The 23,263-nt window shown below is 56.1% G+C and overlaps 1 protein-coding gene across 1 annotated transcript in view; it reads right to left on the minus strand.

Moving 5' to 3' along the window:
- Positions 1 to 9,058: 9,058 nt before the first annotated feature.
- The window catches only part of PARVB (parvin beta), a 100,352-nt gene continuing 86,147 nt past the window's right edge, over positions 9,059 to 23,263 (minus strand). The window contains exons 10-13 of the mRNA XM_075552607.1: positions 21,682 to 21,750; positions 18,310 to 18,411; positions 11,708 to 11,780; positions 9,059 to 9,138 (exon numbers count right to left, since the gene is read on the minus strand). Coding sequence (XP_075408722.1) covers positions 9,059 to 9,138; positions 11,708 to 11,780; positions 18,310 to 18,411; positions 21,682 to 21,750 — 324 coding nt within the window. The remainder of the gene's footprint in view (positions 9,139 to 11,707; positions 11,781 to 18,309; positions 18,412 to 21,681; positions 21,751 to 23,263) is intronic.

Raw genomic sequence — 23,263 nt, forward strand, 5'->3', positions numbered from 1 at the left:
AAGACCTGCATTTCTAGTAGAAAAATCGGATCAACGCCTGCTGCAGACTGACTAAGGAGCCCTGCTGGCTTAATGGATTACAAGGTGAGCTGCTAGCCACAAGTTCAGTGGTTCAGACCCACCAGCCACTCCAAGGGAGAAAAAAATGAGTTTGTCCGCTTCTGTAAAGAGCTGCAGCCTCTGAAACCCCCAAACAGGCAGCTCTACTCTGCCCTACAGGGTGTGGGCATGAGGGGGAGTTGGCTGGATAGCCGTGAACGTGAATTTATGGATCGAATTGTGTCAGGTGGGTCCTTGGCCAATCTCTTTCGAGTCAGGAAAGCCATTGAACCAGCAGCGAGCAGTGATGGAGGGGAGTGACGAGAGAGAGGGGCCAAGTGAAGACCAAAGGAGACCAGGGGCAGGAGAGACAGGGACCTGTCCCGTCGCCAGCAGGACTGCAAGCTCTCCCTGCAGCCCATGGCCTCCCTTCGGGCTTTGTGCCCCGTAAGATGGACAGCCGGAGTGTCCCTTAGGACACAGTGTGGTGACATTCTGTCTAGTGCTCTGGGCACGTTGCCGGGAGAGACCAGTCCCTGGGGAAAGAGACATGCTTGGCGAAGCAGAGGGGCAGCCAGACAGAGAAATCTCCACAAGAGAGATGGACACCGCGGCTGCAACCAGGGCCGCTAAACCAGTGGGTCTGCCTTCCTCACGCCGCCACCCTTTCATACAGTTCCTCATGTGGTGGGGAACTTATTTTCTTTGCTTCTTCATCACTGTCATTTTGTTACTGTGATGACTCATCATGCAAATGTCTGAGATGCAGGATGTATTTTCATTGTTACAAATCGAACATCATAAAAGCATAATGATTAATTACAAAAATAATATGGTACTCGTAGGTGGGCATATCTGCAGGTGGGCGGACCCGTCTGGAGATGGATAGAGGAGCAATGTCTTGGTTTCTAAGACCATCTGCAGTATATGTTTTCCGATGGTCTTAGGAGGCCCCTGTGAAAGGGTTGTTCGACCCCCAAAGGGGTTGTGACCCACAGATTGAGAACCGCTGGGCTAAACCCTAAGAACTACTGTGGAGACGGTGCAGGACCAGATGGCACTTGGTTCTGTTGTGCATCAGGTCCCTGTGAGTCAGGACTGATGGGACAGCACTGGAGAACCCCACAACTGTGAGAAAGTAAATGCCCATTTGCTCACACCTCTGAGGCACCCTCTCGACGCAGCAGTCCCAGTACCAGCATCCCTGGGAGTGGGACACGCCCACAGGACCCACGCCTGATGTGAGCAGCTGAGACGTGGCTTCCCTCTCCCATCCCCGTCCTTCCATCTCATCTCAAGGAATGTTGGAGACAAAGCCCAGCTGAGGGACATACCACAGAATAAAGGGCCCATCATCTTCCAAAGAGGCGATGTCACAGAGCATAAAGAAAGGTTGAAGCAGCGTTCCAGATGAGAGACTTGAGAGCCAGAACTTGAGCGTGAGGTGTGTGGCCTGTATTTTCTCTGGCTTTAAGCACATTCCCGGGACAATGACTCATCTGGCTAAGGCGTGTAGGTTAGATAATATCATTGTATCGGTGCTGTTTGCTGATCGTGAGCTGCGCTGAGAGTAAGTAGGAGGATGCCTTTATTCTTAGGAAACATGCTCTGGGGTCTCTGGAACACAGCAGCAGAATGTCTGTGTCTGTCCTCAGAGACGCAGGTAAGACTGTGTGTGTGTGTGTGTGTGTGTGTGTGTGTGTGTGTGTGTGTGTAGATAGGGAAGTGGATAGTGGATAAAGTTAAAGCTATAGATGTACATAGATATGAAACCTGAGTGGTATCAGGTCAGGCATTGGGCTACTAACCACAAGGTCAGCGGTTCAAACCCACCAGCTGCTCCGTGGGGCTCAAAGATGCTCTCTGCTCCTGTAAAGATTGTCTTTTTGAAAAGAAAAATCATTTTATTGAGGGCTCTTATGACATTCCATACATCCATCGTACCAAGCATATTTGTACATATATTGCCATGGTCGTTTCTCTAAACGTTTGCTCTCTATTTGAGCCCTTGGTGTCAGCTCCACCCTCATGACCCCTTGATAAATTATAAATTATCATTATCTTCATAGCTTACACCGACCGCGGGCTCCCTTCTATTGTTTGTTCCCCTCCGGTGGGAGGCGGGTTATGTGTGCTCGGTTTCCCCTTTCTCCCCTCCTCCCCCCACCTTCCCCATCCCCTGCTGGTGTCACCACTCCCAGGGGAGTAAGAGGGTCTTATCTAGACACCACCGACTGTTCATGAGCCTCCCATCGATCCCGACACCACACTCACCATCGTCACGTGGTCGCTGCTCCACATGTGTGCTCCCCATCTGCATGGAATACGCGTGGTGGAAGGACACAACCAACACACACCTTTCCTGCCCCACAACTGCAGCTCCACCTTGGGAAGCTCTGAGGCCCCCAGGCCACTGGCCGCCCCCACCCCCACCCCACGGGGCTCAGAGCCTGCTGGCTTGCCCGGACCCATCTAACTGGAAGGTTTGAGGGCAGGGCCACGCTGACCACAGGCACTGGCCACCACCGTCCATGTAGGCAGGCAAACTCGGCAGCCAGTCAGAGGCATGGCCACGCCCTGTTTACTGGAATTGATCACCTGGGGGGATCCTCCAGGCACCTATCCACCCACCTATCCACCCACAGCCGCTGCCTTTCCTCCCAGTCCTGTGCACAGGTGGAACCTGGTCTGTCCCCGCTGTCAGCCAGGCAGCCTGGAGAGAGCCACATGGCCAGGAGCTGAGTAGCTTTTTCTCAGCAGGCAGAAATCCAAAGTCAATATCGCTCAAAACACTTACAAGACAGTAACGTGCTGACTTCCAAAGAGATAAAAAAGAATTTGGCTGCTCCCAACCCCAAATCATTCTTCATCGAGTCTGATTAAGACGTTAAGGCCCAGTGGGGAGCTGGGCTGGGCGTCTTCAGAAGACTGTGTGATTGTGGGTGGTCGGCTGGAACCGCTGATCTTGTGGTCCTCCGCCTGATGAGTAACTAGGACTCCACCAGGGCTGGCCAAAGAGGGCCGAAGGAAAGCTCTTCCATCACCCTTCACCCCAAAAAGACACCTGGGCATAATGCTGTGCAGGCATCCAATCCTTGAGTGAACCCCCAAGTGGACGCACCGCTGGATGACAGAGCTAACCCGTAGTCCTGCCGGGGACCCACCCATCCAGGTGGGACTGGGAATTCCAGGTACACAAAACCCACCGCTGTCCCTTCCATTCCAATTCATGACGAGCCAAGATAAAGTTTCTGAGGCTGTACATCAGCGGTTCTCCACCTTCCTCAGGCCACAACCCTTTCAGACAGTGCCTCACTCAGTGGGGAACCCCCCAACCAGAAACTTATTTTTGTTGTTACTTCATCACTGTCATTTTGCTACTGTGATGAATCGGGCGACCCCTGCAAAAGGGTTGTTCGACCCCCGAAGGGGTCACGACCCACAGGTTGAGAACCACTACTGTACACCTTTCCCGGAGAAGACAGCCTCTTCTTTCTTTCTGGAGCAGCTGGTGGGTTGGAACGAACTTCTTTGCAGTTAGCAGTCACCCAGTGCTGAACTGACAGCACCACCATCCCGTCGCAGCTGAATTGGTTGGCATTCACGTTGACACACGTGTGTGAGAAGCCATGAGAAGCCATTGAGACTCTTCTGGAATGCAGACTTCTGGCTTTCAGGCCATTAGGGGGACGGCCACTGCTGGACTTCATGGAGGTTGGGGGAAGCCAGGCCCTTGTCCTCAGGTTGTCCTTCTAAACCTTGATCCTTGGAGAAAAGGTCTCCTAAACACAGAGCTCCAGATGGAAAGTGGTTCGTGCTGGACGTTGTAAATCTGGTCTGCATACACCCTGAGCAGCCTCCGAATCTGTGTCCTGCTCCCCAGTGTCCTGCCAATAACTCAGCCACCGGCCTCAGGTCCTGGAGTGACCGGGGAGGGACTGTGGCTGGACTCTAGTCTAGCAGAACAACACAAGTTCAAAGCACCAAGCTCCGCTGGCTGGCTGCCGGGGCACTGCTGCTTGTTTCCTAGGCAACATATTTGGTTGCTAAGCAACGTGAACCCAGTCCTGGTCACAATGGTCATTACCAAACTGTTTTGAACCGGTTTGAAGCCCTATAGTGCGTTCAAAACCTTTGGGGCATATAAGTCCCACTTACAGTTTCCACCCTTGGGATCTTATGGGAGGTTCACTCCCCCCACTCCACCCCCACGTTTAGTAGGTGTTTGTGTTGGGGCAGAGACTTATGTAACCGAGTAAAACAGAAGGAACTTCATCCGGGCCATATTTCCGGGATGAGAGGCTATTATATGAGATGGGACATCCCAGAGGAGTGATTGTGCAGAACGTTTGTCCCTCTGAGCTCCTGTAAACGAGATAAGACTCTCAGGTACATGAGATAAGTTTGTAAGTGTGACTACTGTTTCCTGTGTGCTATTGAGAAGGTGCAGGGGTTGGCATTAGGCATCAGTCAAGTGAAAATGCTTTCCATACCTTGTCCACCTAGCTTACCACCAGGGTCCGCTGGGCCATCTGAGTATGTGTACCAGAGGTCATCTTTCTCAAGATCTAGTACATCTACCAAGTTTTTTCTCAACCCTTGTGGTAGTTAGGTTTTGTATCAACTTCCCTGGGCCAGGATTCTGAGTATTTTAGCAGCTGAGGCCTCCTATTTAAGCAGATTCTGTGCAAAGGCTTCTTACTTGCTGAGTCGGGGTCCTGCATCTGCTTCATCCATCTCTAGTTCTTGGGACTTCAGCCAACAGACCGCCATATTCCCTGCCGACCCTGAGAGCTGTCCACAGCCTGCAGTATTGCTTCCTACCCTGAGAGCTATCCGCAACCTGCAGTAATGCCGGCTGATCTTGGATTCATCTGCCGCTGCCTCCACCAGCCTGTGGTCTTCCTGCTAGTTCGCCAGCCCAGCACCTATGTGAGTCAGGGAAAACCTTCAGCTCAGAATGGAGTGACCCACTTCTACCACGGTGAGAGCTATTTCCTTAGTATAGTGTCTTTCTTTATGTACACAAGTATCACTGGGTTGCCTTCACTAGAGACCTCTGCCTAACACAACACACAACGATCCGGCCTGCATTCTATCAGTGAAAAAACATGTCTACAAAAATCTTACCAACAAAACTTAATTTAGTAAGGAAAGGGTTTTAAGTCAAACTACGTTCTAGATAACTAGGGAGAACCGGTTGTTTCTGGCATTGGGATCTTGATCTGTGTGCATTCAATTTTAAGGAATAGAAACACCAAGCGTAGACTAGAGGTTGTCTTTGAGGGTAAACAGTTATTTTGTAAACACTGATCTGATCCTGTTGCAGTGGTAACCCCAAGAAGATGCAGTACCATCATTGTAGACGTTCTTTTCGGCATGTAAAGATTTTTCAGGAACCTTGGTGGCATCGTAGTGGGTTACTCATGGGCTGCTAACAGCAAGATCAGTGGTTCTAAACCACCAGACATTCCTCTGGACAAAGATGAGGCTCTCCACACCCATAAAGAGTTAGTCTGTGTCGGTCAGGTAGACTAGAGAAACAAATTCATAGACACTCACATGCGTATAAGAAAGGGTTTTATATACAAGAGCAGTTGAATATTGAGAAAACGTCCCAGCCCAGATCATAAGTCTATTAGCCCATATGTCCGATACCGATCTATAAAGTCCTCTTCAGACTCACGAAACACCAGCAATGATGCTGACTGCAGGAAGATCTCAGGCTAGCAGGTGGGAAGTCTTGTGGATCCAGTGGTGTTGTAAGCCTCTCAGTGCTGGCAGGGGCCTCCACGTGGCTCTAGTGTAGCTCCATGTGTCTTGTCAACAGGAATGCCTCACAGGGAGTGAGCCTGTGTCCCTGCCTCCAGTGAGCTATTTATCTCCGTCGTGCCCCCAAATGAGGTCATCAATCTGTAACCTGATTGACAGGCCAGACTCTACCCCTGCACAAGTTGACACCAGATGATGTAACTGCCACGGTCTCCGAAACCCACAGGAGCGATTCTACCCTGTTCTGCAGGGTCGCCGTGAGTCGGAATCCGCCTGACAGCCATGAGTTTGGTTTGAATCACTATGTTTTGGAGCCAGCCCTGATGGCACAATGGTCAAGCGCTCAGCTTTCCACCTTGGAGTTAATGGTCCGTATCCACCAGCCCCTGAAGGAGAGAGATGGGGCTGTCTGCGTCCATCCGTAAAGCTCCATGGTCATGGGAATTCTGGGAGGGGGGGCCAGTTCTCTGCTGCCCTGAGGGGTTGCCATGAGTGAGAGTTGTCTGGGCGGCAGGGCATTTGGCTAGTGGAAATGTCCCCTTGTTTTACAAACTGTTCATTAAAGAGATGTCAGTCAGCTTCTGTGATTGGCGTAATAAGATTCGGGTTTCAATCGGTGTCAGAGTTGAGCGGGGCCCCACAGGGCTGGAAATGGCTCGCGAAACCCGTCGCCCGAGGAGCCCGCAGCTGGATTGGAACCACCACCCTTCCGTTCAGTCGTGGAGCATTTCACCCCACCATTTCCATCAGAGCTGGTTAATGGGTGGGGGCACTCTTCACCAAGGGGTGCCTGAACCTTTTGTCCAGGAAAATGATTCAAGGCCCCCCAAAGCCTTCCCTGGGCCCCCCAAAATCTTTCCTGTGCCCCCCAAAGTCTTCCCTGCCCCCCCAAATTCTTCCCTGGGACCGCAACCTCATGCAAGCACCTCAGTGAAGCAGAAGGGCTTGTTCATGGGTTTCCCTTGACTTTGAATAGCTTCTCAAGCTTTCACTGGGCCCGAGGGCCAGCAGCGGGCAAGCATGAGCTTGCTATAAGCCTGGCAAAAGGCTCCTGTCCCCAAAGGACCACTCCTCGCTGCCCAGCCGCCGTCTGTGGCTTCCCACTTGGACAGACACCCCCCCCTCACCGAGTTCTCCCAGGTGTCTCACTCAGCCCAAAGGCCTCTGCCCACCAGGACTCTGGAGCAGGGTGGGGGGTGCTTCCCCTCCCCCGCAGGCACTGCAGCCGTGTCTCCGTGATCCTTCACACGCAATGACGGCGGCACGGAACGTTCCAGCCTGGGGTATTTTGTCACCATGCCTCCTTAATGTCAGAGCATCCCGCAGGAGAAGGAGTAATGCCATTTTAATTATTTCTTTCTCCTGCTGCGAAGCCGCCAACATCAGAACGGTGCCTCGGCGCCCACCCCCAGCCTGGCAGCCGCCGAGCCCCGAGACAGCGTTCAAGTGCTTTCTAAAACTTTCGCCTCAATGCGCCATTTAATATTAACCAAGCACTCATCACTCTGATCTGCATCAGGACGAGGGAAATCAGAGACAAGACCAGCTTCCTGCGGCTGCCGCTGCTGCTGTGAATTGAATGGGGATGGGGTGGGAGGGGGGAAGGGGCTCTGGAAAGCAATGAGCTCCTTACAAGCCCCAATATGAGAAGGAGAGGGGTGTCATTGAGGCCCCCGAATCGGGCGCCAACCCAGAAAACACATGTTTAAAACAAACAAGCAAACAAACAAGTCAACACAAACGTTCTGTCATTGAGTCGATTCCAACCCATCGTGACCCTGTAAAACAGGGTCGAACTGTTCCTGTGGGTTTCTGAGACTGAGTAGCTGGTGGTTTCGAACTGTTGGCCCCGCGACAGCTCAACCCACAAGCACTACTCCAAACTGCACGGCCATCAGGTTAGTTCCAACATACAGCGACCCTCGAGGACACAGCAGAACAGCCCCTATGGATTTCCAAGGCTTTTACAGGGGCAGACAGCCTCGCCATTCTCCTGGCAAGTGGCGGGTGGGTTTGAACCGCTGACCTTGTCATTAGCAGCTCAGGGTGAGGCCCACGAGGTCACCAAAGCAGTCCCTTCATTTCTACCCAACCCCCTGGCATGCCTGCAGAGCAGTGAGCAGCACTTAAGGGGGTCCCCACCCAAGCCGGGTGAGCTGCAGTTTTGGACCCTGAGTGCTAAAGAATGACATGTGTAAGCCTCCTGGGAGAGGAGCCTGGGGTGGCACAGAGGGCTCAGTGCTTGGGCACTAGCCGAGAGGTTGGTGGCTCAGACTCACACAGAGGCACTTCGGGACATCAGCCTGGTGAGCTGCTGCTGCACAGTCAGCTGGGCAGCCCTGTGGGGGACAGTGGTACCCTGGACATGGGGGCAGCGGGAGTCCCGGGAGCCCAGGAGGCTCCCAGCAGCAGGAACGGAAGGACACCTTTAGATCCAGCTCTGCCCCTGCCCCCTTGGCCTTGGCAAGACATGAAGGACGCCTGACCCAGGTCTGCAGTGTTTGTTCACCCAAAAGCACTCTCAGCTTGGCAGTCACACTATGTTCTCGGGTTTGGGGGTGCACTGGAGGCCTGCATTATTCCCCGGTGTTTTCTTGGGGTTTTCTTGGGGAGACGGGCAGTGTGAGCAGCTTTCCCACGGTGTGTGTATGGGGTGGGGGGGGCAGTGGCCCTAAACACTCTGTCTTTGTCCTTCATTCAGTTGAGTCCCCAGCCTCCAGACCCAGCCAGTATGCCCCGAGGGGCCAAGAAGTGAGGGGTGGAGGTGGGGAACCCAGGAGGACACTTGTGTGTGTTTCAAGGTGTTTTCAAAAAAGGGAAGACGGAAAAGGTTCCACTTCAGAGGATGCTGCAAGCTAGGAGAGCCCCTTGCCCGCCTGCCCCAGCCCCCCAGCCCTGCGCTCTCCAGGCGAGCTCTGCAAAGCGGTTCTCCTCGGCACCTGTGATCCCTAATAGCTCCACCTCTGCCGGGCTGGTTGGTGTGGGCTTGTTGTGTTTGGTTCATCTTCTGATCAAAGCAGACACAACTGACTCAGCATCAGGGAGGCTGCGGCTCTGCTTCTTCAGTGTTCAAAGGCGCTTCCCCTCGGAGGAGTTAGAGGGGAGGAGGGAAAGAACAAGTAGCAAGCTGCAAGCTGGGGTGGGGGTGGGGGACAAGGAGAGGGATCGCACAGCCTGGGTGGAGAGAGCCCAGGACATCCCACAGCCTCCTTTGGGGACATGGTCCCTGGGGCGTCCCTGCCATCCATCACTCCTCGACGTCCTTGTACTTGGTGAGCAGGCTGTACAGGACTCTGAGGGTGGACTTGCCGTTCAGATTCACCACATCTGCAGAGGGAAGCAGAGAAGCCCCGTGAGCTCTGCTGTCCTCTCTCTGGGTGCCCAGGAAGAAAACTCACCCAAGGTCCTGCCAGGCTGCCTTGCCCCTGGGCAGCTGCACCCACCAGCAGGGGCAGTGGGCTGCCTGCACAAGTCCTGGCCATTTCTCCAGTCACTAAGGGCTCTCTTAAAACCCAAGGAGATGGTGGGGTGCGGGGCACACTGGTGGTCTAGTAGGTTCCTCTTTACTTGGCTACCACGTCTGTCTGTGGACGGTCAGTTGTTGCTACGATGCTGGACGTGCCTCAGTAGAGCTTCCAGACTCAGATCAACTAGGAAGAAAGGGCTGGCCATCTCCTCCCGGAAACCCCAAAGGATCACAGTGATCTGACCACCGATCACTCATGGGGAGGGAGCACGGAGGTCACCTTGAGTCAGGGGCCGTTCCATGCAGCTCTCTCCTGTTCTCCAAACTGCCCTCCTGGCACCCATGCCCATGGCCACTGCCAGTCCAAGATGCTTTGGGCAGCCCCACCCAGAGCTCAGGCCCCTACTCCCTAGGAACCAGTGATACCTCAAGTCCCATCTAGAACTCCTATCAGAGCATGTCCACCAAGCAGGGGTGTCTAGAGAGTATGCAGACACTTATGGGGTGCCAGACACTAACAGGGGTGCATAGGCAGGCTGAGCCTTCAGGGGCGGGGCAATCCCTAGCCCTTACAGGACCTGACAGCTCCTTCTGGAGCCCAGGAAGTCTAGCTGCCCCTTTTTGGTGGGAAGGACGCTGTCTCTCATGGATCCAGGCCACCTGGCTCATTTCCTCACTTGCTCTGTGAGATCCCAGCTCTGGGCCTCGGCCTTCACTTCTGTAAAATCGGCCCAGACACTACAGACCTGAGCGTGCCAAGTTCCAGAGGCTCCGGGCCCAGGATAAGCCCAGGCTTCTGCCCACCGCAGGTACTCGGCTTCTAGAAGTGCCAGCTCTCACAGAGGGAGCAGGCTGGGGCTGGGGGTGCGGGGTGTTGGGGTGTGTGCATCACACCTGCCTCATCAGGAGCCCAGGAGGCAGCAAGGGAGCAGGCCGGGCCTGGCCCTCCCCCACCGCTTTGGAGATGGCTGTGAAGGGCAGCTGACACCCAGGGCTCCATCAAGGGCTCCCAGGGGCGCTCCAGCCAGTGGCTGGGCCCCAGGTCCTGGTCAGGCCAGTGCAGTTAGGGGAGAGGGAGGGGTGTCCAGCGGGCCACAGGTAGCCCGAAGAGAGGCTCTCAGGGCTCCTAATGGCTCAGACAGGAGGGAGGGGCAGGGGCAGGGGGTGTGGCTGCCACAGGAAGTACTGTGTGGCAACGGTTCCTGTTGCACTAACCAACTCCCTCTGTGGCACCCTGGAAGAAAGGCCTGTGGATCTGTGAGAATTACAGCCCCAAAGCAGCCCTTGGGAGCCCCTCCTCTGGGACCCACAGTAGCCAGGCCACAGCCTCCAGCGACCTGAAGCCCCTTTAGGCGTGATGTCGTCATCCCAGCCCCTCAGGCTGGTGACACCCTCCTCCGGGTTTCCCAGAAGAAAGGGGCCAGCGTGGACATCCGTGTCCCTGCCAGGCTGCCCAGACGCTGAAGGGATGGCCACCTGGTGCTCATGGCCGCCCCATGGTGCCAGCAGGGCAGAGAGAGGGCAGGCAGGGCCAGCCGAGGGACAAAGCGAGATGGATATGCTGCCGATGGGGGGCCTGGAGGTCCTCTCGCTGAGCTCCAGCAGAGGGGGACACACAGCTGAAAGGGCCACCAGGTCATGGGCTATGGCTCCACCCCACCCCAACCCCCCAGGACAGGCTATGCTGAGCATGCTTCCCCCTCCTCGTCCTCCTGCTCCCCACCCTCAGCACCCAGTCCTCGTGCCCTCACGGACCCCTGGACAGGCCCTCCCCTCGGCCTCAGCCCAGCCCACTGGGGGTGGCCCTGCTGACCCCTGCTGGAGCATCTTCCTCAGTCTCCCAATCGCCTGTGTGCCAGCAGCACCCACCCTTTCCAATCACCCACCCTGCAAGAAATGCCCACTTCACTGCTCTTGACGATGTGGTCCTCCTGAGCCAAACTGGGTGGGGGGGAGGGGGGCAGCCACTGCGCTTAACAAGCCCCGCCCCCCAAGGGGATTGAAGATGGCCCTTTAGGGTATTTTAAAATAGGAGCCAAGTACTGGGGTCCACCCTTCCCCCCACCTCCCGCAGACCTGCAGGGCGTGTGTGTGGCTGAGTGCCCGCTGCAGACATCCCCCCCAACACTCATTAATTCTCGCTAAGCCTTTAATGCGTGTTGAAGAGAGGAAAACCAGCCCCAGCCGCGGGCAGAGAGCCACTTCACCCTGAAATCCAAGGGCAGAGGCCTCTGGCTTCAAAGTCAAGTGACTATGAAGGAACTGGTCCTCGCTGCTGGGTGGCAAGTACCCCACTCCCGCAGCCCCCCAGCCCTTGGGCTAAGAGCAAGATATCAACAGAACGTGGCCTCTAATCCTGACCAAGCCCCCGGCTGTCAGCCCCTCCACGCTCTGCCTCCACTGCCGCCACCCCAGGGCCCTGGACGGTACCTTCTGGACGCGACTTGGGTTTCTGGAGGCCCCCGTCCTCCATCAGCTCAAAGGCAAACGCCACGTTGTGGACCTGCGCAGGAAGTGAGAGAAGTGAGAGTCGGTGCACTGGCCACTCTGTGCCCGCCCAGCCCCCTCCTGCCCACTGCCCTCCAGGGGACCGATGGGGGCCAGCAGGGCTGCAACAAGGCCCCCCGAGAGCATCGGCAGGCCAGGAAGGGATGGAGACATGCAAGGGGCTGACACTGCAGTGTTTAGAGGGTCTGCTGCCCCCACCAGGGGCCGCGGAGACACACTGAGGATGGCGCAGGGGCAGGTCTTGAGTGTGTGGGTCCCAAGTACAACTAGCAGGTGACCACGAGCCCACCTGACAGATGGGGACACTGAGGCCCAGGGAGGACAAGTCACTCCCCGGGGCACCAACTGTTGACACTATTCTCAGCTTTAAGGAAGGACCTGGAAGCACCAAGCAGGGACCCGGCCATCCACGTGTCTGTGTCCTCCGAGAGACATGCTGCCCTGGATGGCAGGCAAGAGCCGGCCCTGGGCAGGTCCGTGACCCCTGAGAATCAAAGTCAGACCCATGGCAGCTTTGAGTTTTAGCTCACAGGACCCTGGTCCTGGCCCACACCATGCCAGGAAAAGATGTACTTGTCCCCAGCCTCCGCTTGATTCATCCTGAGGGTGACAGGGCTTGGAGTCCTGGGCCACCACAGGGGACATGCGGTGCTTTTGTTCTGCTAAGGACCACTGAAGTCTTCCCAGAAATGCCCTCTTCACTGCTCTTGACTGTGGTCCACCATGAGATCACATACCTACCTGCCTCTCTGCCCGACCTGCTGTCTTCCTGCCTGCCCGCCTGCCAGCCCTCCTGCCAGCGCTCACCGGGGTGGGAAAGCAGGGGGAAATCTGTGTACTTCTGCCCTGGACAGACCTTTAAGACTCTTGGTAACCAGATCTCTTTAAACACTAATATTTTGAGGACTTCAGGGAGAACTAGAGATAACAATTTTACAGTTTGCAAAATCACCTTTGGTTGGTAGAACCCTTAACACTGGAAGAAGTCAGCACCGTGGGGCCGCCCCCAGGGCCCAGTGGAGGTGACCTTGGGCAGGGGTCACCTGCTAGTTGGACTGGTGCTGGAAGCTGTCCCGGGCTCAGCCAGTGGGGACAGGGTTTTTGTGCCCTGACCCAGGGCAGGGCTGCCCTCAGAAGCTTGGCCATTGTTCATGTCGGGAAAGTGCCCGTGGTACAGGTACGGCGACAGACAGGGAGGGAACGCTGGGAGCTCCAGGTGGGGAGTCAGCACCCCCTCCCCACCCCACCCACCGCAGGGCCAGGAGCGGAAGCAGAAGCCAGGCCCCCGGAGCAGGATTGTGGCTAGGCCTGGGTGCAGGAAGTGTCTCAAGAGGCAAAGGCCCAGACACAGGAAGTAGCACACAGGTCACCGGGGGCCGGCAGGGAGGCTGGTGGGAGGGACCCTGGTGAAGGTGGCACCAAGTGTCCCAGACTGGACACTGAAAAGTGGTCAACGTGGGTGACGTCAGGGCGCACATTTCACCACAACGGACACTAGTTATAAAGAAGCCGGTGCCCTTCTTCCGATAACGACACCTGGGCCCTCCCACCGGCCCCCACGCCCCCACAGGGGGCAGGGGGGCTTCAAACAGCCCTGGGAAAATGGAGCTAACACATCATGGAACGTCCCTATCAGCATTCCGAAGTCCCCTGTAGGGTCCCCCTCAGCAGACCACCCACACACACACGCACTCACACTCACACATCCATATGCACACAAAGAAGCATTCACCTTACACACACGGGCATTCACACTAAAACACACCCCAACACACAGACATGCAGTCACTCACACCCCCCCCCGGCATTCACGCACACACACAAGCACTCACACACACAGACATGCAGGCACCCACACTCCACACACATGTGGAGGCAGTCACACACACAGGGGCACTCAAACAGACACACACACAGGCAGTCACTCCACAGGTTTTGAATCCAGACAGTCAAGAGAGAACTAGGAAGGGAAAAGCCAGGTGTGGAAGATTTTCCCCCATTTAGAAATCTCTCTCACGGCCTCTTCCGGCCCTCGGGGTCTGCAGGACCCACGGGCCCCTCTGTCCTCAGCCACAGCGGGCACTTGGTGGCGGGAGGCCTTGGCTCGGAGCTCAGATGGCCGAGCCCCGCCATGCTTGCTGGAGGGAGGGGTGGCTCCTGAACTGCTCCGCGTCTCCAGAGAGAGCCATTGAAAGGGACACGTCCCCTCCGTGCCCGAGCCTGCAGTTGCAAAGAATAGTGATTGGTTTTGAAGTCAGATTTTCTCTCTGCTTTCTCTCCGGGCGGAAGAAGCTGCCCGAAAGAAATTGCTGCCGTCCTCAGCTTGTTACCTCTCAGGGCAATGCTTTCCCCAAACACAATTATGGTCCAGCTGAGACACGTCCCAGGGGGAATAGGTGGGCAGGCAGCTCCCAGAAGGTTGGCCAGAGAGGGGGTGGGAACTGGGCCACCCACAGTGCCCCACAGCCTCACCCCACTCCCTGCAGAACTCTCTGGCCGCCCTGTCCCCTGCACCCAGGACATTACAGAGAGCCTGGTCCCGTGATGAAAGTATAGAAGGTTCTGGCCCACGAGTCCGCGGGCCCAGCTGGGGCCTGGGCTCCTGCCTCAGCCTTCCTGGGGGGCCGTTTCCTCCTCAGAGAAAGCTGAGGCGCTCAGCTGAGGCCCAGAGAGAAGCAGCGGCTGGGTGACAGCTGCCCTCCCCACCCCAAACCCATGCTGAGACTCTGACCTCTGTGCCTAGGCCAGGGGACTCTGTGTGGCCGGGCTGTGCCTGTGTGATGGGCGTGAGGTCAGGCCAGACCCAGGGGAGGTCCGAAACCCAATCACTCTGGCGCAATAAAAAGAGTCAGGAAGGACGGAGAACCCCGCAGAGAGGGAGCGAGAAGCCACAGACAAAGGGACCGGGCGGTGTTCACTCTGTGGTCCCTTGGGCAGCTAGGAGTCAGGACAAACTCACAGACAGCCAACGACGACAGGATGGAGAGGAACTGCCCCGCGGGGTTTCCCAGGCGGTTGGTCGTCTTTAGGGAAGCAGACTGCCTCATCTTGCTCCCTTGGGGTGAAGTTTGAACCTCAGGCCTTTGGGTTAGTGATGGAGCACTGTAACGTAGACCTCCATGCCCCGCCCCCATACTTGAAGCCTTCAGAAATGTCCCTAAGCGGGGCAGAGTGCTCCAGCTGCCCCAGACCCCTCTCTCCGGAAGCCAGTGGGGATGGGGCGGGGTCCTTAAAAGAGCGCCCCTTCTGGGCTGCTGCTCATCAGAGGCTAGGGCAGGACTCAGGACCTCCTTGGCTCCCCGGCATCCTCAGAGCAAGGGGAGGGGCTGGGGACCATGCATGTCTCACTGTTGCCTTGAGACCAACTCCACAAACCCATGGACCAAGCAGGGCTCCTGCAGTCAGCCCCTCCTCTCCCGCACCACACCACCTCCTCAGGCGCAGAAGCCATCACCCCAGGGTCCATTCCCTCCACCCGGCGGCTGTGCCATTGAAGCCGACTCCCAGCTGCCCCTGGAGAGGAACTCAGTCAGGTGCTGCCATTGTTCCTGGGCCCTGCAGACTCAGACTGCCAGACTCTCTCAGCAGGAGGGGCTGGTGGGCTGAAACCGCCAACCTGGAGGCTAGCAGCCCAAGGCTTTCATCCACTGCACCGCCTCAGCTCCCTCCTCTGGCCGGAACAGTGGGCACAATGCACTGCCAAGATACCGGCCACTTTAACCATCTCAAGGGGCACCACTTCCGGCCTGAGCTCTGTCCAGACCTGCACACTGCCTCTGCCCCTTCCTCCTCTCTCCCTCACCTTCCCTCTTCCTCAGTGCCTGCCTATCTATCTATCTATCTATCTATCTATCTATCTATCTATCTATCTATCTATCTATCTATTATCTATCTATCTATCTATCTATCTATCTATCTATCATCTGTCTCATCCTGCATCCCTCCTCTCTCTCCCTCGCGCCCTCTCTCCAACATGAACTCAACTTGCCAAGACTGTCCTAACCTGCTCGGATTCCCTCCCTGCAGACAAGCCAGGAGCCGCCAGATTGGGGGGGGGCAGACTGGAGGGGGGTAGGCGAAAGCAGATGGGCACATCCTGGCCCTGCCGTCAGTCTGTCCAGCTGCGTGGTGTGTCTGCCGACTCCCAGGTCTGACACTTTGCTAAAAACAATGGACAGATGCTCAAGTCCAGACCCCGGCAGACAGGAGGCACAGAAGCCACCATGTTGAAGCTGGCACCAATGCGGCTGCCCCGGGCTGGACTCCCAGAGCCTCGGGCAGGACTTGGTCTCCAGCAGAGACTGCTCATCACCGAGGGGAACAGCGCCAGGCCCTGAGCCCAAGCAGCCCCCGACTGGGAGCATTCGTTGCCAAGGAAACAAGCCAAAGGACCGGACATACACAGAGTCAGGACCAGGCCTGTGTGCTCTCCTGTCAGGAGGGGCTTTAATGCTTCTGTAGGACGTGGAACGAAAGGTCGGGGAAACTTCCCACCAACTGCCAGAAAAGACCCCTCAGCCTAACCCACGGCCAGTGAGTTGATTCTGACCCATCGTTTTTGTTGTCAGGTGCTACCCAGTCAGCTCTCACCCCCAGCGCCCCTGTGCGCAACAGAGCAAAACACTGCCCGGTCCTCCGCCAGCCTCACCAGGGCGCCTATGCCTGAGCCCATCAGCCACGGTGTCCATCCGTCTCCTTGAGGGTCCCCCTCTTGGTCGCTGCTCCTCTGCTTTACCCAGCACGATGCCCTTCTCCGGGGACTGATTTCTTTTGAAAACATGTCCAAAGTACGTGAGACCAAGTCTCGCCATCCTCGCCTCTAAGGAGCACGCTGGTAGTGCTCCTTCCGACAGAGATTCGCTTGTTCTCTTGGCAGCCGGGGGTGCTTTCGATATCTGTCACCTATACCTTAGTTCATAGGGCTTCCAAGACTGCCAATCTTTATGGGGACAGCCTCATATCTGTGCCTGAGGGACAGCTAGTGGGTTTGAACCGCCGGCCTTGTGATTAGCAACTCAATGCCTCACCACTTTGCCACCACCCGGCTCTCTCTCTCTCTCTGAAAGGGTTTATACCAGTGGTTCTCAACTTTCCTAATGCTGCGACCCTTTCATACAGTTCCTCATGTGGTGGTGACCCCCCCAGCCATAAAATCATTTTCGTTGCGACTTCATCACTGTCATTGTGCTGTTGTTGTGAATCAGGCCACCTCGCGACCCACAGGTTGAGACCCGCTGGTCTATGTGCTGCGCGTCTGAGACTAAAGCACAGGAGCTGTGACCAACTTCAACCTTGGACTGACGCCTCACTCTCCATGCCCACTCACAGAGCCCCCATGGGTGCAAAGGAGAACTGGCCCCCGTGGCTCCCAGGCTGTGCCCTTTCAGAAGCCGATCTCCAGGCCTCCCTTCCTAGGCACCCTGAGTGGCTCCGAACCACCGTCTTTCTGCTGGGAGTCAAACATCACCCAGGACCCGGCGGCATAATGGTTATACGTTTGCCTGCTAACTTCGAGGTCAGCAGTTCAAACCCACCCGGGGGACAAAGAGGAGGCTTTCTACTCTCAGAGAGACTGACAGCCTCAGGAACCCACATGGGCAGTTTTCCCTGGTCTTACAGGGTCATTCAGTGTCCAAATGGACTTGATGGCCGGAAGCTCAGTTTGGGGTTTTGGTTGGTTGTTTGTTTTTTCTACTCCCAAATGTTTTCAGCCCTCTCTGTGGCAGAAAGACACCCCGTTGCATGGATGGGAGGAAGGTGTATCCGCTGTCCAGTCATCGTGGGTGGACACTTGGGCTTCCTGCACCTTTGGGCAATTGTGAAGTGTCACCGTGCACGGTGACCTGATGGTGTTTAGCAGGGGAAACCTAGAAGACCCCGACCACCTGATGACCCAGGAGCAGGGAATGGTGCCCACACCAGCAGCTGGGCCGCCTGGAAGTGGTAGTGAGGCAGGGCAGGGCTGGGAAGGAGTCCTAGAAATCCGGATGCTGGGCTGTGCTCCTGAGACCCCTCAGGGCCCCTCAGAATGAGCCAGGTGGGAGCAGGGCAAGCCAACCCTGCTCCCTGGGTGGGCATACTCCCTCCCTCACCTCCAGTTACAGCTCACTGTCCCCAGTCCCGTGAAAGGGCGCCATGCTCGGTGAAGCACAGGGTCAGTGAGAGAGAGGAAGTCCCCACCAGGAGATGGATGGGTGCAGTGGCTACACCCATGGGTTACACACATTAGAACATCTGTGAGGGTGGCACAGGACCGGGCAGTGTCTTGTTCTGCTGTGCACAGGGCCGCTGTGAGCTGAACTGACTCACTGGCACCCACCCACAAACATGGTCTACGAGGCAGGCCCTCAGCGAGATGGATGGGCACAGGCCCTGCAACCACGGGCTCAGACCTGAGAATGACTGTAGCATCCCTGCCGTCTGTCGGGGAGCACAGCCAGGCTGCAGGGTGAACGGCCAGGGGCTGTGCGGCCCTGCACGGAGAGCTTCCTCTGGAGGACCAAGAGAGACATTGCACTGCCTACCTTCTGGTCAAAGCTCTCTGGGGTCAGGTAGAAGCTGTGCAGAGGGACGAAGTAGCCTTCCAGCAGGCCCATGAGCAGAACCAGGTAGACACCATCTGCAAACTGGAGATACGCACCAGGTCAGGTTTCTGGGCAGGGTGTGGGGTCAGCATATGCTCAGGGGCCCTGGTGATGCTGTGGATTAGGCGTTGAGCTGCTAACCACAAGGCTGAGGGTTCAGACCCACCAGCTGCTCCCTGGGAGAAAGGTGAGGCTGCCTGCCCCCATCAAGGTCTACAGTCTGGGAAACCCGACAGAGGGTGGCTATGAGTTGGAATTGATTCGATGGCAGTGGGATTGGGGGTTTGTTTGTTTATTGTATTGGGGGCGTGGGGGAGGGAAGGACTATAGAGAGAAATGAGAAGAGGGAGGAGGTGGAGAAGGAGGAACAGGCGCAAGATGCTGAGCTTGGTGTCTTGGGAAGTCACTGGGGATCAGGCTCCCCATTAGCACAAAGTAGACTATTAAAAAGGAGGAGAAACACACAGAACATGCACACACGTGCACACACACGTGCATGTATGCAAATGCACACACACCTGCATGTGCTTACATGCCAACACCCACATGTGTGTGTATAATGCCCACACCCACATGCATACACATGTACTCCTACAGACACTTGTGGGCACTCATGTACACATGCACACACTCACACTCGCCTGTACACATGCCCATGCCCACATGCATGGGTGTTCACACACACACTCGAGCAGGCACTATGAAACCATGGCACCAACACCTTAGCGAGGAAGACCTTCCCAGAAACACCGCATTCCTTTGTAACTAAGGAGAAGCACTTCTGGGCCTCAGGGGGCACACAGCATGAGCATTAAAGAGAGGCCAGGAGATGCTGAGTGGGGGAAGGCAGCCCAGCAAGGGTCCATCTAAGGTGTCCTGGGGACCAGCGCTGATGGCCGGGCCACCAGAGAGGGAATGGCCTCACTGCTGAGGGGGAGGGTGCGCTCCCGGGGCACCTGGGTGGATGTATGCAGCGGCCCCAGCACTCAGGCCTGTCCCCGGGCCTGTCCATTGATAAATGTGTGCCCTGTGGGAAGAAGCCCAGGAGGCCAGACACCCCTGTGCTGGGGTGAGGGCGTGCAGGGGATGCCAGGGGAGCATGGCTTTAGTGCAGGGCATGGCCCTGGGCTGTATGTTTGACTGAAAGACCGCCTGTGTGTCGGCATAGAGCCCTGCCCACAGCACGTTCAGTGGCTGTATTCTGCCAGCAGATCACCAGACCTTTCTTCGTAGCCAACTCTGGGTGGCCCAGGACCACCAACTTTCCATTTAGCAGTCAAGCAGGCTGCTTGTACAACCCAGGAACCCCCACGGGAGATAGATAGATAGATAGATAGATAGATAGATAGATAGATAGATAGATAGATAGATAGATAGATAGATAGATAGATGCTGATTGGTTGACAGGCAAGAAAGAGAGAGAAAGGTAGATAGAAAGAAGAATGAATGGATGGATGGATGGATGGATGGATGGATGGATGGATGGATGGATGGATGATGGCTGGCTGGCTGGTTGGCAAGAAAGAAAATGAGAAAGCTAGAGAGAAGGATGGATGGACAGATGGACAGACAGGCAGTCAGTCAGGTAGATTGACAAAACATCAGATGTGGGATGAGGCAGAACCAAACACATGCATACACACCCACACAAAGATGCCTACAGTACATTTAGCAACAAGAACAAAATTGCAAAACAGCTGCAAAGTCTGACGCACATGTCGTGTGTGTGTGTGTGTGTGTGTGTGTGTGTGTGTGTGTGTGTAGACAACCTGGGAAAATAAACAAGCAACCAGCAGCAGCAGGCAATGCCCTTCTGAGGGCAGGGGAGGGGGAGTGGGGAGGGGGAGAAGGTGAAGGGGTAATGTTTACTTTCCACTCACTGTACTTCACACGGCTGGGCTGGTCGGGCCCTCCGTGCAGCGTGCGTAACCTGCTAAAATAAGCCTGGCTTGCCAACCGCAGAGCAGGCACCCGCCTTCCACTCCCCGAGGAAGCCTGGGCCTCAGCAGGGCGGGAGCCCAAGCTGCAGCCCCCCCCCCACCAGCACCCCCCACCGCGGGGCAGGGGGATGATGGGTGATGCGTATTTGTTGGGCTTATCTGTATTTTCAGACCTTTCCACAATGAACCTGAATTACTCTTTTAATTAGAAAAGCAAACGAGAAGAGCGAAAGGGAGAGGAGGCAGCAAGAGGCAACACCCAGGGATTTCAAACACGGTGCATTTGAGGAGCTGGTACCCAGAACTCCGGACTGAAGCACCCGCTAATCCCCAGGAAATGAGATTCTGTCTAGCTAGCCTGCCAAGGGCTCCAAAACACACTTCCACAGGGCTCCTGCCGTCGCTCAGCGTGAGAAAAAAGTATCCTCCAAGCAAAGCAACCAGCTAACTAACGGTTGCATCTCCCTGGAGACGGAGATGGGTGGGGGGGGGGGCGGGGGCCTCTAGTCTTGGGGACAGTCAGGAGGTAACAGACCCCAAGTCAAATCCACTGGCTGAGAGTGGATTCCAACTCACAGAACCCTGTAGAGCACAGTGGAACTGTCCTGGTGGGGTTTCCAAGTCTGGAGCCCCGGGGCTGTAGTGGCTACAGGTTGGGATGCTCCCTGAAAGGTCAGCAGTTCAAAACCACCAGCCACTCCACAGTAGAAAGAAGAGGCTTTCTTCTCCCTTAAAGAGTGACAGTCTCAGAAAGCCTCAGAGGCAATTCTACCTGCTACCCTGTCCTGTAGGGTCACTATGAGTCAGCATCGACTCCATCGATGGCAGTGAGAGAGTCGGTCTTGTAGAGTCAGCTTGATCTGCTGACCTTTGGATCCAGGAGGGTGTGGGTTGCCCATCGAGTGTATTCTGACTCGTGTCCCCCAACCTCCCTGACCCCCGTGTGTACACAGTAAACCTGCTGCAGGAAGGAGCCTCAAGGTTGGGACCATCCAAAGTGCCTCCGTGTGGGTTTGAACTGCCAATGTTTCATCTAGTAATCCAATGCTTCACCATTTGTGCCACCTCCCCCTTTTGAAATGTATGATTCAAGGTCCTAATTAAACTTGCCACGCCACCCCCACTGCCATCCAGTCTGGGCCGGCCCACCGCAACCCTGCAAGACAGACAGAACTGCCCCCGTGGGTTTCTGGGGCTGTAACTCTGTAACACGGAGGCAGAAAGCCTCACCTCTCTCCGGTGGATTGGCCGGTGGGTTTGAACCGCCCACCTTGTGATTAGCAGCCCCATGCTGATCCCCACTGTGCCACCAGAGTGCAGAGCAGACTGCAGGCATTGCCCAAAGGAGCCTGGGACCCATGGCAGTCTGTACCTGGCTTTCCAGCGACGTCACTTCCAAATTGAGCTTGTTGAGGTGCTTGTTGACGAATGTGATGAGGGACTAGGGAGGCAAAAAGACACAGGTGTGGGTGAGCCACGGGGCGTGGCCATGGAGTCCACGCCAACTCACAGCGCCCCCAGAGGACAGGATGGAACTGCCCCTGTGGGTTGCCGTGATCCTAAACCCTTCTGGGTGAACTGTGTCTGCCGCAGGCTCTGTTTGCTCAAAGGAAGGACCAGGTTTCAAAGGAAAGATCTCCCGCCTCTCTTCTTACGGGGGCAGGTATCTACGTAGCAACATCCAATTGCCATGCCAACGTGGTCTGCCGAGCGCAAGACAGGGGCATTCATTCCGTGCGCCGTGTCGTGTGGACAGCTGTACTAATCTCTTTCCCATCTTCCCATCACTCGGTGCAAGTCTTCCCTCCCCACAGGGAAGAACCCATCCCGGCCGCCGGCGCAGCACAGATACCTATCTATTCACCAGGGCACATCGAAGCGTGCCTGCCCGCGCCATCCCGGGGAAGACCGATCAGTGCCTCCAGGAGGAGACAATTGCAGGGGAAGATAATTAAAGTTCTAAACGTAGCCGAGCTGTAACCCTTGACTGTAACAACGCTCTCAGAAGATGGTGTGCAGAGGTCTCCTGGGGCCGTGCCCACGCATTTGCAGTAAATAGAGACCCTTCCCGGTCACAGTGGGGCCTTGGGGCAGCGGGGGTGGCGTTGGGGGGGGGGGTGGCGCTGGGCCCTGGTTTATGCATCACACCAGGCTGCACCACTTCTCCTCGTGAGCAACAGTTTGAGCTCATCGCTGGCGGCCTATCTCAGCAGTCAAACCCAACTGTCATGGAGACACAGTCTCCTGCTCCACCTCTGCTCCTGGAGAGGACACCTGGGTCTTACTCTGCCTGCTCTGATGGACTGAGAGCCTACTGCGTGCCAGGTGCACTGTGAGGTGCTGAGACATGATAGAGGCCTGCCAAGAGAAGTAGCCACGCAGATGCACGCCCTGTGTGTGTCAGTGTAGGGGAAACATGCCACACGAAGCATGCGACAGGCATGTGTGACACCACGAAGCATGCAACACAAAGCTGAAACATGCATGTGAAAATGGCTACGTGAAACATGTGTGGAGCACGTGACACGCAACATGCAACACCAAAGGTGGGCCCTGCAAGTGCAGCATGTGTATGACATGGAACATCAAGCACACAGCATGGCCCGTGAGACCTGTGGTTTGGCATGCAGAATGGGAAATGGACACCCGCCCATGAAACACGAGACACGAAGTCTGCCGCATGCAAACCGCGTGAAACATGTAACACACAGCAGCAACTGAAACAGGCAGGTAAAGTGTGGAGCCTGCACAGAGAGGTGTGTTGGCGGGCAGCACAGAGAAGCAGGCTGTATGTCTATCCACATCCCCGGGGCTAGTGTGGGCAGAGTGGGCTGGGCAGGGACGATGCTCTGAGCCCCTCACCAAGGAAATGTCAACAGTGCAATTGTGAGAGGAGGGCCCTAGGAAGAACCCACCCTGGAAGGACCACCTGCAAAGTGCCCAGAAGTAGCCCT

Source organism: Tenrec ecaudatus, chromosome 6, assembly GCF_050624435.1.
Source record: "Tenrec ecaudatus isolate mTenEca1 chromosome 6, mTenEca1.hap1, whole genome shotgun sequence".
Lineage (NCBI taxonomy): Eukaryota > Metazoa > Chordata > Mammalia > Afrosoricida > Tenrecidae > Tenrec > Tenrec ecaudatus.